Source organism: Tachysurus vachellii, chromosome 22 (genome assembly GCF_030014155.1).
Source record: "Tachysurus vachellii isolate PV-2020 chromosome 22, HZAU_Pvac_v1, whole genome shotgun sequence".
NCBI classification, from domain to species: domain Eukaryota; kingdom Metazoa; phylum Chordata; class Actinopteri; order Siluriformes; family Bagridae; genus Tachysurus; species Tachysurus vachellii.
In genome coordinates, this window is record NC_083481.1 from 1220001 (window position 1) to 1234070 (window position 14070).

Sequence of the window (14070 nt, forward strand, 5' to 3'; positions counted from 1 at the left end):
ACTCTCTCTCTCACACACACACACACAGGCTCGCTCACACACCTGTGCTTTTATATTGTTGTCATATTCATTCTTCAACTTCACCTGGAATTACACTATAGAATTATCTCTGTCAAACAATTGTACATTGGTGTTGAGGTTACGGAGCGGAGGAGGAGCAACAGGAGAAAAAACACACCTGTGGAGAGAAGAACACACACCTGCTGTCCCACTTTCATTCAACATGCCTTTAGGAGGTGAAGCCTGGATAAAGTGCCATTTAAAGTAGGATCATCTCTGAGAGCTGGGGACTGAAGCATCTGTTACAGTGGGTCTGTTACATCAGGTCTGTTACATCACATCTGTTACTGTGGGTCTGTTACATCAGGTCTGTTACATCACATCTGTTACATCAGGTCTGTTACATCACGTCTGTTACTGTGGGTCTGTTACATCAGGTCTGTTACATCACGTCTGTTACTGTGGGTCTGTTACATCACGTCTGTTACTGTGGGTCTGTTACATCAGGTCTGTTACATCACGTCTGTTACTGTGGGTCTGTTACATCAGGTCTGTTACATCACATCTGTTACATCAGGTCTGTTACATCACATCTGTTACATCAGGTCTGTTACATCACGTCTGTTACTGTGGGTCTGTTACATCAGGTCTGTTACATCACGTCTGTTACTGTGGGTCTGTTACATCAGGTCTGTTACATCACGTCTGTTACTGTGGGTCTGTTACATCAGGTCTGTTACATCACGTCTGTTACTGTGGGTCTGTTACATCAGGTCTGTTACATCACATCTGTTACATCAGGTCTGTTACATCACGTCTGTTACTGTGGGTCTGTTACATCACGTCTGTTACTGTGGGTCTGTTACATCACGTCTGTTACTGTGGGTCTGTTACATCAGGCCTGTTACATCAGGTCTGTTACAGTGGGTCTGTTACATCAGGTCTGTTACATCACGTCTGTTACAGTGGGTCTGTTACATCAGGTCTGTTACATCAGGTCTGTTACAGTGGGTCTGTTACTGTGGGTCTGTTACATCACGTCTGTTACAGTGGGTCTGTTACAGTGGGTCTGTTACATCACGTCTGTTACTGTGGGTCTGTTACATCACGTCTGTTACTGTGGGTCTGTTACATCACGTCTGTTACTGTGGGTCTGTTACAGTGGGTCTGTTACATCACGTCTGTTACATCACGTCTGTTACTGTGGGTCTGTTACATCACGTCTGTTACATCAGGTCTGTTACAGTGGGTCTGTTACATCAGGTCTGTTACATCGGGTCTGTTACAGTGGGTCTGTTACATCAGGTCTGTTACATCGGGTCTGTTACAGTGGGTCTGTTACATCAGGTCTGTTACATCAGGTCTGTTACATCGGGTCTGTTACAGTGGGTCTGTTACATCAGGTCTGTTACAGTGGGTCTGTTACATCAGGTCTGTTACATCAGGTCTGTTACATCAGGTCTGTTACATCAGGTCTGTTACAGTGGGTCTGTTACATCAGGTCTGTTACATCAGGTCTGTTAAATCAGGTCTGTTTCAGTGGGTCTGTTTTTTAAACAGCATGGCGTCTCTCTCTAACCCACCACCATCTAAACTGCGCCGCACCAAGAGCAAGAAGAAACACTTTGTTCATCAGAAGGTGGAGGTGTTCCGGGCCAGCGATCCTGTGCTGAGTGTCTTCATGTGGGGCATCAATCACACGGTACACCATCACTACGTCCTTCACACTCACATTACTGATCATCTAGTTCACTCTCTGTGGTTCACAGTAAAATGACGAGCTGTGAAAGTTACAGACGATCACACATAAATGTACAGAAGGTGCTGTGGGATAAGAGGAATAAAACACTCAGGAATGTGAAAGTTTCTCTGCTTCATCTCTACACTCTTGTTGCTGTGCAGGTCAGTGATATGCTTCATGTTCCTGCACCGGTGATGCTGCTGCCAGATGACTTTAAAGCCAACAGCAAGATCAAAGTCAACTACCACCTGTTCAACAAGTAATACACACACACAACACACACACACACACACACACACATACACGCACACACACACCCGCGCACACGCACACACACACACACACACACACACCCACCCACCTACACACACACGCACACACATACATGCACACACACACACACACACACGCACCCACGCACGCACGCACGCACACACGCACACACACACGCACGCATGCACACATACACGCACACACACACACGCGCGCACGCACGCACACACACTCACACACACACACATACGCACACACACACGCGCGCGCACGCACGCACACACACTCACACACACACATACACGCAGACACACACGCGCACGCACGCACGCACGCACACACACTCACACATATACGCACACACACAAACACGGACGCACACACGCACGCACACACTCACACACACACATACACGCACACACACACGCACGCACGCACACACACACGCACGCACACACACACACACACAAAGTCACCACTGATTCTCTGTGAAGAAAAAATATGAATCAAAATCACCTTAGATTTCATTTTATCTCGAGGTTCAGAAATAAAATGTTTGATCAGTTTGATTAAAGTACATTAAATCAGCTTTAACACGTAACAATAGTTTTAATTCCACCTGAGAGCCAAAAACACACTTTTTGTACAATCTCTTTTAACCGTTTTCCAGCTGATTACACCAAAATGTCAAAATGAAAACTTTTTGATGAATTCTTTTCATTAACAAAATATTGAAGTTCTGTTCAGCTGCAAAACAAAAGACTCATCAATAAGACTCTATAATGTGTAATGTTCAGAGGTGACTAGCGTTAGCATCGATTCTTTTCAAGGCAAATTCAAATCCTGATTTGTTTGTTGACGAATGTAATGAGATTCACTTAAATTCTCTCTCCACCACTGGAGGTTATTTTAGTGAACCTCGAGTCAATATATCCACTGTGACAGTAAACGTTAAAATATAAGCACAGAAGAAGAAGAAGAAGAAGAAGAAGAAGAAGAAGAAGATGATGATGATGATGATGATGATGATGATGATGATGATGATGAAGAAGAAGAAGAAGAAACTCTTCTTGAGTTAAACCATATAACAAATAACCTTTTGTAAAGAATCTTTTGGAATCTGGAACTTTGGGCTTGTTTGGAGGATTTAGAGATTACAGCAGATTATTTCAGACTGTTTTTGTCTTAAACAAGTTTTTAAAACAACAAACAGGAACCATTTTAGTTCCTGGAACCTTTTTTCGATCCTGTTCACTGCTCCAGAATCTGAACTGTGGAGGAAATTTGATATGAACATTTTTGAGTCTTTCATCGCTGATGTCTGTATATTTATTTACAAATGTAAATGTAACTCGTTCATTTATAGCGAATGTTAACGTTAATGCGCTGAAGAATCTTGAATTACACTTAAATTAAAATGCACTCTATCAGCTGCACTATGATCATAAATATTGGCACTCACTCTGTGTGAATATGTTTTTGCTAATCTGTGCTTCAGATTGAGTTTCATAATGAAGTTGTTTCAAGTTTTTCATTTTTAGTTAAAATATATGAATTAATACAGGCTTTACTGATGATGGTGTATTAATGATGATTAATGATGCTGTAAATAAAATGAGATTATTGTAGGAATATTCCAGACTAGAGAAACAGCACTAGTGTGGTGTGAAAGTTTAATATCAGTGTGCTGTTTATCTTCACAGAGAAAATCTCCCCGGACACTTTAAGTTTAAAGAGTACTGCCCGCAGGTTTTCCGTAACCTCCGAGAGAGATTCGGGATCGAGGATCAGGACTATCAGGTAAAAACCGTCGAATATTCCAATGAGATGCTATTTTGGTCTGATTCTGGCTTTAGATGGAGAACGATTTCTATAAAACATGTCATAATGTCATGATACGATGAAAGAAAACCTGGACTCGTTTATGCAAAAACGAAAACTATGAGATGGAAACATGAGCTCCTAACACACTACAGCCCTCATCTCCAACACACCACATGAGCTCTTCTGTTCTGGCTCTGAATTTAACAGAGGATTGAAGTTTATGTGTGTGAAGTGTAGTCTGACTGAACATTAATAAGCACTTTGTGTTAATAAATTCACTGCTGCTGTTCACGGCGTGTGCAGGTGACGTGTCTCACTCAGGTGTGCTTTAACATTCAAATCCGTTCAAGACCACGTGGGATTTATTGTCGTTGGTGTTTGCATGAGTGTTTGCATGAAGCCGATCCCAGTGGCTGCCTTCATTCATTCAACCTGAACAACTAAACACCTTCGTACACACCAGAGACCTGAAACATCTGAAGAGAAAGAACTGATCTGCCCTCAATCCTGTCAATAAATAAATAACTCAATTCTCTCCTTAGATTCTTAAATTAAAAAAAAACATGAGAACAGACTAAAGGCCAGAAAAGGAGTTTTTATTTCTTTTTTTTTTTTTTTTTTAAATTGTACTCCATTGTGTTAAGCTAAAATACTTTTATTTCAATGTTTCTGCCAAAAGCTTTTTTGTTTGCTTGCTATAATTTGGGCTATTTGATGATTTTTGTTGGTTGTTCTGATATATTTTATTTATAATACCTTTTATGCAAAATCTTTATAATTTTTTTTAATGGTACAGATTTTATTGGAATCCACTTTCTTGATATTCAACATTTCTTTCCTGTAAATTTATTATTCCTTATGTTATTTATTTTTAATCATTATTTCGGTCATCTTGGTGTAGATGTCTTTAGGGCGCAGCTCCCCACTCAAGGACAATGAGGTTCAGGACGAACACCTCCTGCTCACCTCGTACGACCGGTTGTTAATAATCAAACAGATTTCCAGTGAGGAAGTGGAGGACATGCACAACATCCTGTCTGAATATCACCAGGTAATAAATTCCTCTTGTATTATATTTTGTATATACAGTATATATATATATATATATATTTATATATATATATATATATATATATATATATATATATATATATATATATATATATATATATATATATATATATATATATGGGTGATGTGACGTGACGTGACATACGGCTAAGTTCGGTGACCCGTACTCAGAATTCGTTCTCTGCATGTAACCCATCCAAAGTGCACACACACAGCAGTGAACACACACACACTGTGAACACACACCCGGAGCAGTGGGCAGCCATTTATGCTGCGGCACCCGGGGAGCAGTTGGGGGAGCATATATATATATATTGACAAATTTATATATTTATTCTGAAAATGTTTATTAAATGGTATTAAATGTTTGAAAATTGTTTATTAAATGTTTAGCATAGTGTTGTTGAATGCAAAAGTTTGTTCGTTTGAGTGATTCACCTGTGGATCGTGCTATATTGTGTTGACCAATGTGTGTGTTTCCAGCACATTGTTAAGAGTCATGGCATCACGCTCCTTCCTCAGTTCCTCGGCATGTACCGTGTTACTGTCAATAACGAGGACACGTACTTCATCATCATGAGGAACATGTTCAGTCACCGACTGACCATCCACACAAAATACGACCTCAAGGTAACTTAGCAAGATGAAGTCCACGTTCTTGGTTCCTGTTTTTAAACCATATAAAAGGCTATGTGTTTTGTTTGTGGATGTGTGAGCAATTATGACTGAAAAGAAAACCCAGGTGACTGGAGTGAAAGTCCTAAGCCCACAGGATCAGGATCTCCCCCTGGTGGTCATGAGTGATACTGAATAGCATTAAAACATTTATTTTTTTTTATTATTTTTAAAGAATGATATTTCTCTTTCTCTGTTTTGAACAAACACACTGCAACATCTGATACATTCTCTTTTTGTCTCTTTAGGGCTCTTTGGTGTCTCGTGAAGCAAGTGATAAAGAGAAGGTAAGAATGAAAAAAAATATATTGTTGTTTGGCTGCTGGATCTTCAAATGAGGATGAATCAATAGATTTTAATGAATTAATGGTTTGATAGGAACTACAATAACATCTGATACCAACCACAAATAAACTCAGGAGATGTTTAAAATAAAATACCTGCCCTCACAGGAGAAAGATCTGCCCACCTTCAAGGACATGGACTTCAGGAACAACATGCAGCGGCTTTACATCAGCGATGAGGAGAAGGAGAAGCTCATGGAGAAACTGAACCGTGATGTGGACGTAAGTCATGGATCTGACCTGCACTCACAGACACACAAACACACACATACACGCACACACACACACACACACATACACACATACACACACATACACTCATACACACACTCACACACACAGACACACACATACACGCACACACACACACACACATACACACATACACACACATACACTCATACACACACTCACACACACAGACACACATACACACACACACACACACACACACACACACGCATACACACATACACACACAAACACTCATACACACACTCACACACACAGACACACACATATACACACACAGACACACACAACACACAGACACACACACACTCATCTGCAAATGAAAACTGATGTTTTGTTTTTCCATATTCAGACTAAGCAAACGTCCTCACGAGGTTAAATCTGTAGTATGATTTTCTTGTTCTTGTCTGGAAATTTGACTGTTCCTCAATTTTAAACAAAAACAGGTCAATGTCAAAGACACACACACACACACACACACACACACACACACACACACCATGTAAATGAATGATAATACTCCTACAAACATAGCCAGTGTTTTACAACACAATAACAGTCAGCCCAAGTCTAGCTGATTTGCTCATACATGGTTAGATGCTTGTACTACAAAATAGAAATCAGCTCAATGTTAGTTAGCTTCTAGTGACACTGTTTAATGGTTTTAGAAAATAAAATTAATCAAAGGTTACCTATACTACTGCTTTTCATTGTATACTTAAGACTAGCTGCTGTTTTAAACAATATAAAAGCCTAATGCTAGTGTGCTAGTGCTCAGTGCTAGTGTAAAATTCTTACAACGAGCTATAACTAACTAGCTTGGGAACAATGGGACTTGTTAATGGGACATGATCTGAGATTTCAGAGCTGTTTAAGAAGAAAACGTAACCCTTGATTAAGAATATTAGCACTTTGCCACAGTGTAATGACATTAGTTACAGATGTAGAAGTTCCACATTAGCATACAGCATGAGGCAGACATATACTGTACTAATCAGATATAATAATAATTAAGGTCATATCAATGCATTAATGTGACTTCATATGTCTAATTTACAGAGTATAATCACATATACATAACACTGTACAGTAATTATGGAATATTTTTACTTCATTCATGATATATTGTGTGTTTTTGTTTAGCATTAGCTGTGCTTTTTAATGACAGTATTATATTGTGTGTTTTTGTTTAGCATTAGCTGTGCTTTTTAATGACAGCATTATATTGTGTGTTTTTATTTAGCATTAGCTGTGCTTTTTAATGACAGTATTATATTGTGTGTTTTTGTTTAGCATTAGCTATGCTGGATCATATACAGTACTGTGTTTAAGAGTGTGTTTAAATGGTGAAGCTGCTTTTTAATGCTTAACATTTGCTGACAAGCCTGCTCTGGGTTCTTGGGTCTTGTGACTGCTTGGCTCTGTCTGAAGTAAAGAAAACAGTGTTAGTGATTTCTCAGCACCAATAAATCTGGTTTAAACAACGGCAGGAAAAGTGGACTAATGAAAGAGGATCTGAAAAAGATTCCAACCTCAGACCTCAGATAATTGCCCGTTTTTATTCTGTTGATGAAAAGCATTTTAGTGCTGACATTTCAGGCCACACCTCCTTCACTGAGACTGACATACAGGCCACGCCTCCTTCACTGAGACTGACACACAGGCCACACCTCCTTCACTCTGTGTGTGTGTGTGTGTGTGTGTGTGTGTGTGGGGGTTGTACAGTTTCTCGTGAGGTTAAAACTCATGGACTACAGTCTGTTGTTGGGGATACATGACATGGACAGAGGAGAGCGAGAGGAGGAGGAGGAGGATGAAGATTCAGCGTGTGAGGAGGACGATGGGCAGGAAAACTGCATGTCCATGTCAGCATCAGCATCTCCCAGCACCTCACCCGAGGGCGGGGCCGGATCAGTTCCCACCAGGAAAACTACCACAGTGACAGAGTTTGATCCGTGTGTAGATGTTTATGGAATCCAAAGTGCAGCTGGTGAGGTTTTGGTGTTTAATATATAATATGTGATGTCATTTGTCAAATTGTTTGTGTGGTTGTGGTTGAAGCTGATTGTGGAGGCATACAGTATAACACATTGCCCTTTCTCTGTTCTCTTCAGGAGCTCCACAAAGAGAAGTTTACTTCATGGGGCTGATAAACATCCTGACTCATTATGACACCAAGAAAAAAGCAGCACATGCAGCAAAGACCGTCAAGCATGGAGTGAGTACCACAGACACCGAAGTCTTACTTTTTCTCTGACTGCCTGCCTGCTTGCCTGTCTGTCTGTCTTACTGCCAGTCTGTCTGTCTGTCTTCCTGCCAGTCTGTCTGTCTGTCTTCCTGCCTGTCTGTCTGTCTTACTGCCAGTCTGTCTGTCTGTCTGTCTGTCTTACTGCCACTCTTTCTGTCTGTCTTTCTGCCAGTCTGTCTGTCTTACTGCCAGTCTGTCTGTCTGTCTTCCTGCCAGTCTGTCTGTCTGTCTTTCTGCCAGTCTGTCTGTCTGCCTGCCTGCCCGTCTATCTGTCTCTCTGTCTTTCTTTCTGCCAGTCTGTCTGCCTGCCTGTCTGTCTTCCTGCCTGTTGGTCTGTCTTCCTGCCTGCCTGTCTGTCTGACTGTATCTCTGACTGTCTGCCTGTCTGAATGTCTATCTGTCTCCCTGCCTGTCTGTCTGTCTTCCTGACTGTCTTCCTGCCTGTCTGTCTTCCTGCCTTTCTGTCTGTCTATCTGTCATAGTGGATCAAACAGAGTTGGAGGATTCGGTACATCTTGTTGTTACAGTTGAGTAATAAATGATACAGCTGTATTTTGTTCTAATTGCTGTTTGCTAGATTGATGTTTTTTTTGCTTTTGTGTTGCAGTCGGGAGCCGAAATCTCTACAGTTCATCCAGAGCAGTATGGCAAGAGATTCCTGGAGTTTGTCACCAACATCTTTACTCACTGAGTTCCTTATAAGTACTGACACAGGCACAGAGGGAGGGAGAGAGCGAGAGAGAGATAGACAGAAGGGGGAGAGAGAGACAGAGGAGGAGAGAGTTTACAGCTGCAGTGTGTGACTCAGCAGTACAGAGCTGGGAGTTAAACTCACAACATTCTGTTCACTACAACTAAACACTAAACATTCATTCATTCAGTTATTATTCAAAATGCTGGAAATTAAAGGAAAACAACTGGGAAATTCTATTCTGTTCTCTGTTGCACCTTCTTGCACTTTGTACTTTAATGTGAATTTATATAAGATTATTAAAAAAAAAAAACATGGTCAGATTTAATATTAAACTCTTTTCAAAATAAAAAAATATTTTCATGTTTTTATTTCATTATTAATGTAGATAGATAGATAAATAGATAAATGGACTTCACAGAAGCCACACCTCCTTCACTGTAAAGAAGGAGGCGTGGCCTTCTTCAACTTCTTTAACTGACCGAGGCCAGGCCTTCTTCACTGTAACTGACCAAGGCCACACCTTCTGCGCTGTAATGGACAAGGGCTATGCCTTCTTCACTGTAACTGACTGAGGCCTCACCTTCTTTCCTGTAATTAAGAGAGGCCACGCCTTCTTCACTGTAATTAAGAGAGGCCACGCCTTCTTCACTGTAATTAAGAGAGGCCACGCCTTCTTCACTGTAATTAAGAGAGGCCACGCCTTCTTCACTGTAATTAAGAGAGGCCACGCCTTCTTCACTGTAACTGACTGAGGTCATGTGTTCTGTACTGTAGCTGACCAAGGCCACACCTTCTTCACTGTATCTAAGAGAGGCCATGCTTTCTTCACTGTAACTGACTGAGGCCACACCTTCTTCACTGTAACTGACTGAGGCCACGCCTTCTTCACTGTAACTGACTGAGGCCACACCTTCTTCACTGTAACTGACTGAGGCCACGCCTTCTTCACTGTAACTGACTGAGGCCACACCTTCTTCACTGTAACTGACTGAAGCCACGCCTTCTTCACTGTAACTGACCAAGGCCACACCTTCTTCACTGTAACTGACTGAAGCCACGCCTTCTTCACTGTAACTGACTGAGGCCACGCCTTCTTCACTGTAACTGACTGAGGCCACACCTTCTTCACTGTAACTGACTGAGGCCACGCCTTCTTCACTGTAACTGACTGAGGCCACACCTTCTTCACTGTAACTGACTGAAGCCACGCCTTCTTCACTGTAACTGACCGAGGCCACACCTTCTTCACTGTAACTGACTGAAGCCACGCCTTCTTCACTGTAACTGACTGAAGCCACACCTTCTTCACTGTAACTGACTGAGGCCACGCCTTCTTCACTGTAACTGACTGAGGCCACACCTTCTTCACTGTAACTGACTGAAGCCACGCCTTCTTCACTGTAACTGACCAAGGCCACACCTTCTTCACTGTAACTGACTGAAGCCACGCCTTCTTCACTGTAACTGACTGAAGCCACACCTTCTTCACTGTAACTGACTGAGGCCACGCCTTCTTCACTGTAACTGACTGAGGCCACACCTTCTTCACTGTAACTGACTGAGGCCTCACCTTCTTCACTGTAACTGACTGAGGCCTCACCTTCTTCACTGTAACTGACTGAGGCCACACCCTCTTCACTGCAACTCACTGAGGCCACACCTCCTTCACTGTAACTGTAACTGTGAGGTCACGCCTCTTTTTAACGAGGTCCTAGCAGGATGTTTTGTGACTGTTGTTTTCTTTAACTGTGTTTAAACCTCTATGAACATTCCTGTAATCCTAGGAACTTTCACACGTTTATAAAAACGTTAGCGTAATAATTTTTTGCAAATTATGAAGCAAATCATACAAATTGAGAAAGGAATCATGTTACAAAGTTTCAGCCCCTCTGAAAACCTGACAAAACCTTCTGGAACATTCTTCTAATATTCACAGTTATAAGAAACTCAGCAAATTCTGTGCAAAGTGTTAGAATGTTAGTGTAGAGATATAAGGGCAGTATTACAGATATCCAGGATGAAATGTCTCTCCAGTTCAAGTGAGACGGTAGCAGCATCAGTAGCAGTGTGTGTGTGTGTGTGTGTGTGTGTGTGTGTGTGTGTAATCTATTGATGCACACATTGTTTTTGTGCTGTATATTGAAAACCGTTTCCTCTTCAGAAGGACAAAAGCTCAGAGGTTAATGATCGTCTTTACCGTTTCTCGAATCCTGCTGAGAAAACAAATTCCCTTTTTCCCTTCCTACTATCAGGAAGTGTTAATGTTTAGGCAGATAACATTATTTTTCTTTGTGTGCATCTCACCGAGCCTCCAGTCACACCATCACAGCCAGCGTGAGTGGACTTCAGACACGTATTCCAACTGCTTTTGGCACATTTTATAATAAAGGTGAGTAAAACTCTCAGTATCTGGTTACTAAAAGAAACACATAATATTTATGTTTATTGAGTTGTATAATGATAAAAATAATTTGTACGGATGATTTTGTGTAATTGTTCTATTAACGAGTAAGAAGATTTAAGGTTTGCTTGTTTCTTAACCTTTCTTTTTATTTAAAAATGCATTCCTTGCAATACAATTGATGAAATGTCATACATTAAAAGTGGAATTAGACGCACTTTAGCGCTTACTTTATTACTTAAATATTGATGATTTAAACATTAACCTAATTGTTAAGGAAACTGTATAATATTACTAAAGTATGTATTAGATATTATAATAATAATAATAATAATAATAATAATAATAATAATAATAATAATAATAATAATAATGGATAAAATACTTAAGAATAAAATCAGTCAGTGATTTCTGTCAGTTTCATGGTGAGGTTATGGCATGTGTTGGAGCTTCTACAGTCTGTCTGCAGTGTTGAGAGTTTTTGTGTTTTTTTGTGTTTGGTCAGATGCAGAGTGAAAACGATTCGGTGTGGGTCTATGACCACTGCAATATCGAGTTGGACTTTGCGTCTCGGCGTATTGGCCTGTTCCTGCTCCACCTGGTCCTGTTCATCGTGGGTGTGGTCCTGAACCTGACGGTGGTCTGGGTGAACTGGCATCGACGCCGCACACGTAACACCGTGATATTCTGTATCCTCAACATGGGCGTGGCCGACTCCATGCTTATGCTCCTCTTACCCATCTCCATGCTTGAAGTGGCTTTGGATCACGTTTGGCTTTGGGGTGATTTCCTGTGTCGCTTTGCAAATTTAATCGTCGTGGCTAACATCTATGCTAGCTCATTTTTCTTAGCGTATATATCTGTCGAGCGCTACCTGTCGCTGGCACAAGGAACAGCACCAAAAACAACAACCATTTCAGAAAAAAGTAAGAGGAACATTGTTTGTGTGGCACTCTGGAGTTTTGCTTTGTTTCTTGGCTTGTTAGAAACGGTCCATGTTCGAGTTTTAGGATCGAGTGAACCGGGATGTTTCTTGGTGCCTGAACATGACTATGAACAGTGGTTTAGTGCCCTAGTTATTATCCAGCTTGTGGTACAATATGTAATTCCATCTGTGATTATGGTGACTTTTAACACGCTAACAGCCCGAGCTGTGAGATCATCTTCTGAGGTTCAGATCCATAACATCGAGGACATTTGGTTCCTGCATTTTTATTCCACAGTCTTTATCATTTGCTGGCTTCCTTTTCAGATCACTATGATCCTCGTTTTGGTGGATATGGTACAGCCTCATTTATTTGACTGCAATGCAGTCGAGCAGATCTTTTTTTCCTTTACCATCGTAAGAGTAATCGCATTAATCCACTGTTTGGCTAACCCCATCCTTTACAGTTTTCTGAGCCGGAGCTTCCGTTGCAAGCTTATTAACCTCATCTTGAGCCATTTGCCACAAGACATTGTTGCTAATCAAGGAGCAGGTCAACATGCTAATCGAGTTGAAGGTGTGGAAAATGAAAAGAAGGCAAACAATATGGCTGAAAACAACACCAGCCAATCAGATGAAGGACCTTAAAAAAAGGACTGGTCCGGATTCAAAGGCTTTTTTTTTTTTTTACTATACGCTGTGTTCATTATACAATATATATAAATATACAGCCATGAGACTAGAAGATAATTAAAGATGTCTCATGGAGATCAATAAAGTGTGTTATGTACACATGTTGCGAATAAGTAATGAGCTATCAAACCTGACTACTTCACAACCTTGGTTTAGTTCTCTATACACCGATAAGAACATCGTGTAACGAATGCACCAGACACTAGTGGGCGCTCTTTTCCAATTTAAATGTCTAAACACGCAGTAAGTATTTGTGACATAACCTCAACCTCTCGCTCATCCAAAATAGAAAAACCTGCAGTGATTTTAAAGAATAAAATAAATCTGTTGTTCAGTGAATTCAGCATTTTCCCAGTAATCAGTTCGATTCATCTACAAAGTTTAAACATGAACTAAAATGACTTAGTGAGTGGAAATAACTTTATAATTCAAAATGAAGCACAACACGTTTGAACAGTAATGCACACGATATTTGATACTAATTCCTTTTTCTTATTATTTTGTTTTGCCATTTTATATTTTCCATAACAAACAGATGTTACAGCTGTTAGTGGGAGGACATAATGACATAGCAGATGACATAATAAATATCCACTTTGTCACAGTAACTGTAGAAAATATAAACTGTAGATAAGGTCCAATACATTTGATCCTTCTTTATTGTTCTTCAGTTTAAAAAAAAATGGGCAAATATATTTTTTTCAATAAATTTCTTCATATGATATGTGTGTGGATCTGTAATTAATAATTAATAACTCTCTGCTGACCAGCTGAAGCACGTGCCCTAGTCATTTCAATTAATTAATAAAGTAAATTTGTAATTAACCTTCAATAATATATTTATAATTGGCTACTATAACTAACTAAGACTAAGTGTACTTAGTAGACATTCCCTTTGTAATCACCTTCAGTCTTAAAATGTTTTATTT

The 14070-nt window shown here is 40.3% G+C and overlaps 2 protein-coding genes across 2 annotated transcripts in view; both read left to right on the forward strand.

Moving 5' to 3' along the window:
- The window catches only part of pip4k2cb (phosphatidylinositol-5-phosphate 4-kinase, type II, gamma b), a 9438-nt gene extending 17 nt beyond the window's left edge, over positions 1 to 9421 (forward strand). The window contains exons 1-11 of the mRNA XM_060857539.1: positions 1 to 325; positions 1561 to 1702; positions 1903 to 2000; positions 3718 to 3814; positions 4740 to 4889; positions 5393 to 5539; positions 5833 to 5871; positions 6037 to 6150; positions 7906 to 8170; positions 8295 to 8398; positions 9036 to 9421. The exon at positions 1 to 325 is cut by the window's left edge and continues 17 nt beyond it. Coding sequence (XP_060713522.1) covers positions 1562 to 1702; positions 1903 to 2000; positions 3718 to 3814; positions 4740 to 4889; positions 5393 to 5539; positions 5833 to 5871; positions 6037 to 6150; positions 7906 to 8170; positions 8295 to 8398; positions 9036 to 9119 — 1239 coding nt within the window. The 5' untranslated portion in view covers positions 1 to 325; position 1561 and the 3' untranslated portion in view covers positions 9120 to 9421. The remainder of the gene's footprint in view (positions 326 to 1560; positions 1703 to 1902; positions 2001 to 3717; positions 3815 to 4739; positions 4890 to 5392; positions 5540 to 5832; positions 5872 to 6036; positions 6151 to 7905; positions 8171 to 8294; positions 8399 to 9035) is intronic.
- A 1994-nt stretch (positions 9422 to 11415) lies between these two features.
- On the forward strand, positions 11416 to 13863 carry LOC132837740 (G-protein coupled receptor 182-like). The gene is made up of 2 exons (XM_060857540.1): positions 11416 to 11511; positions 12029 to 13863. The coding sequence occupies exon 2, from the start codon at positions 12029 to 12031 to the stop codon at positions 13094 to 13096; it is 1068 nt and encodes a 355-aa protein (XP_060713523.1). The 5' UTR covers positions 11416 to 11511; the 3' UTR covers positions 13097 to 13863.
- Positions 13864 to 14070: the final 207 nt, after the last annotated feature.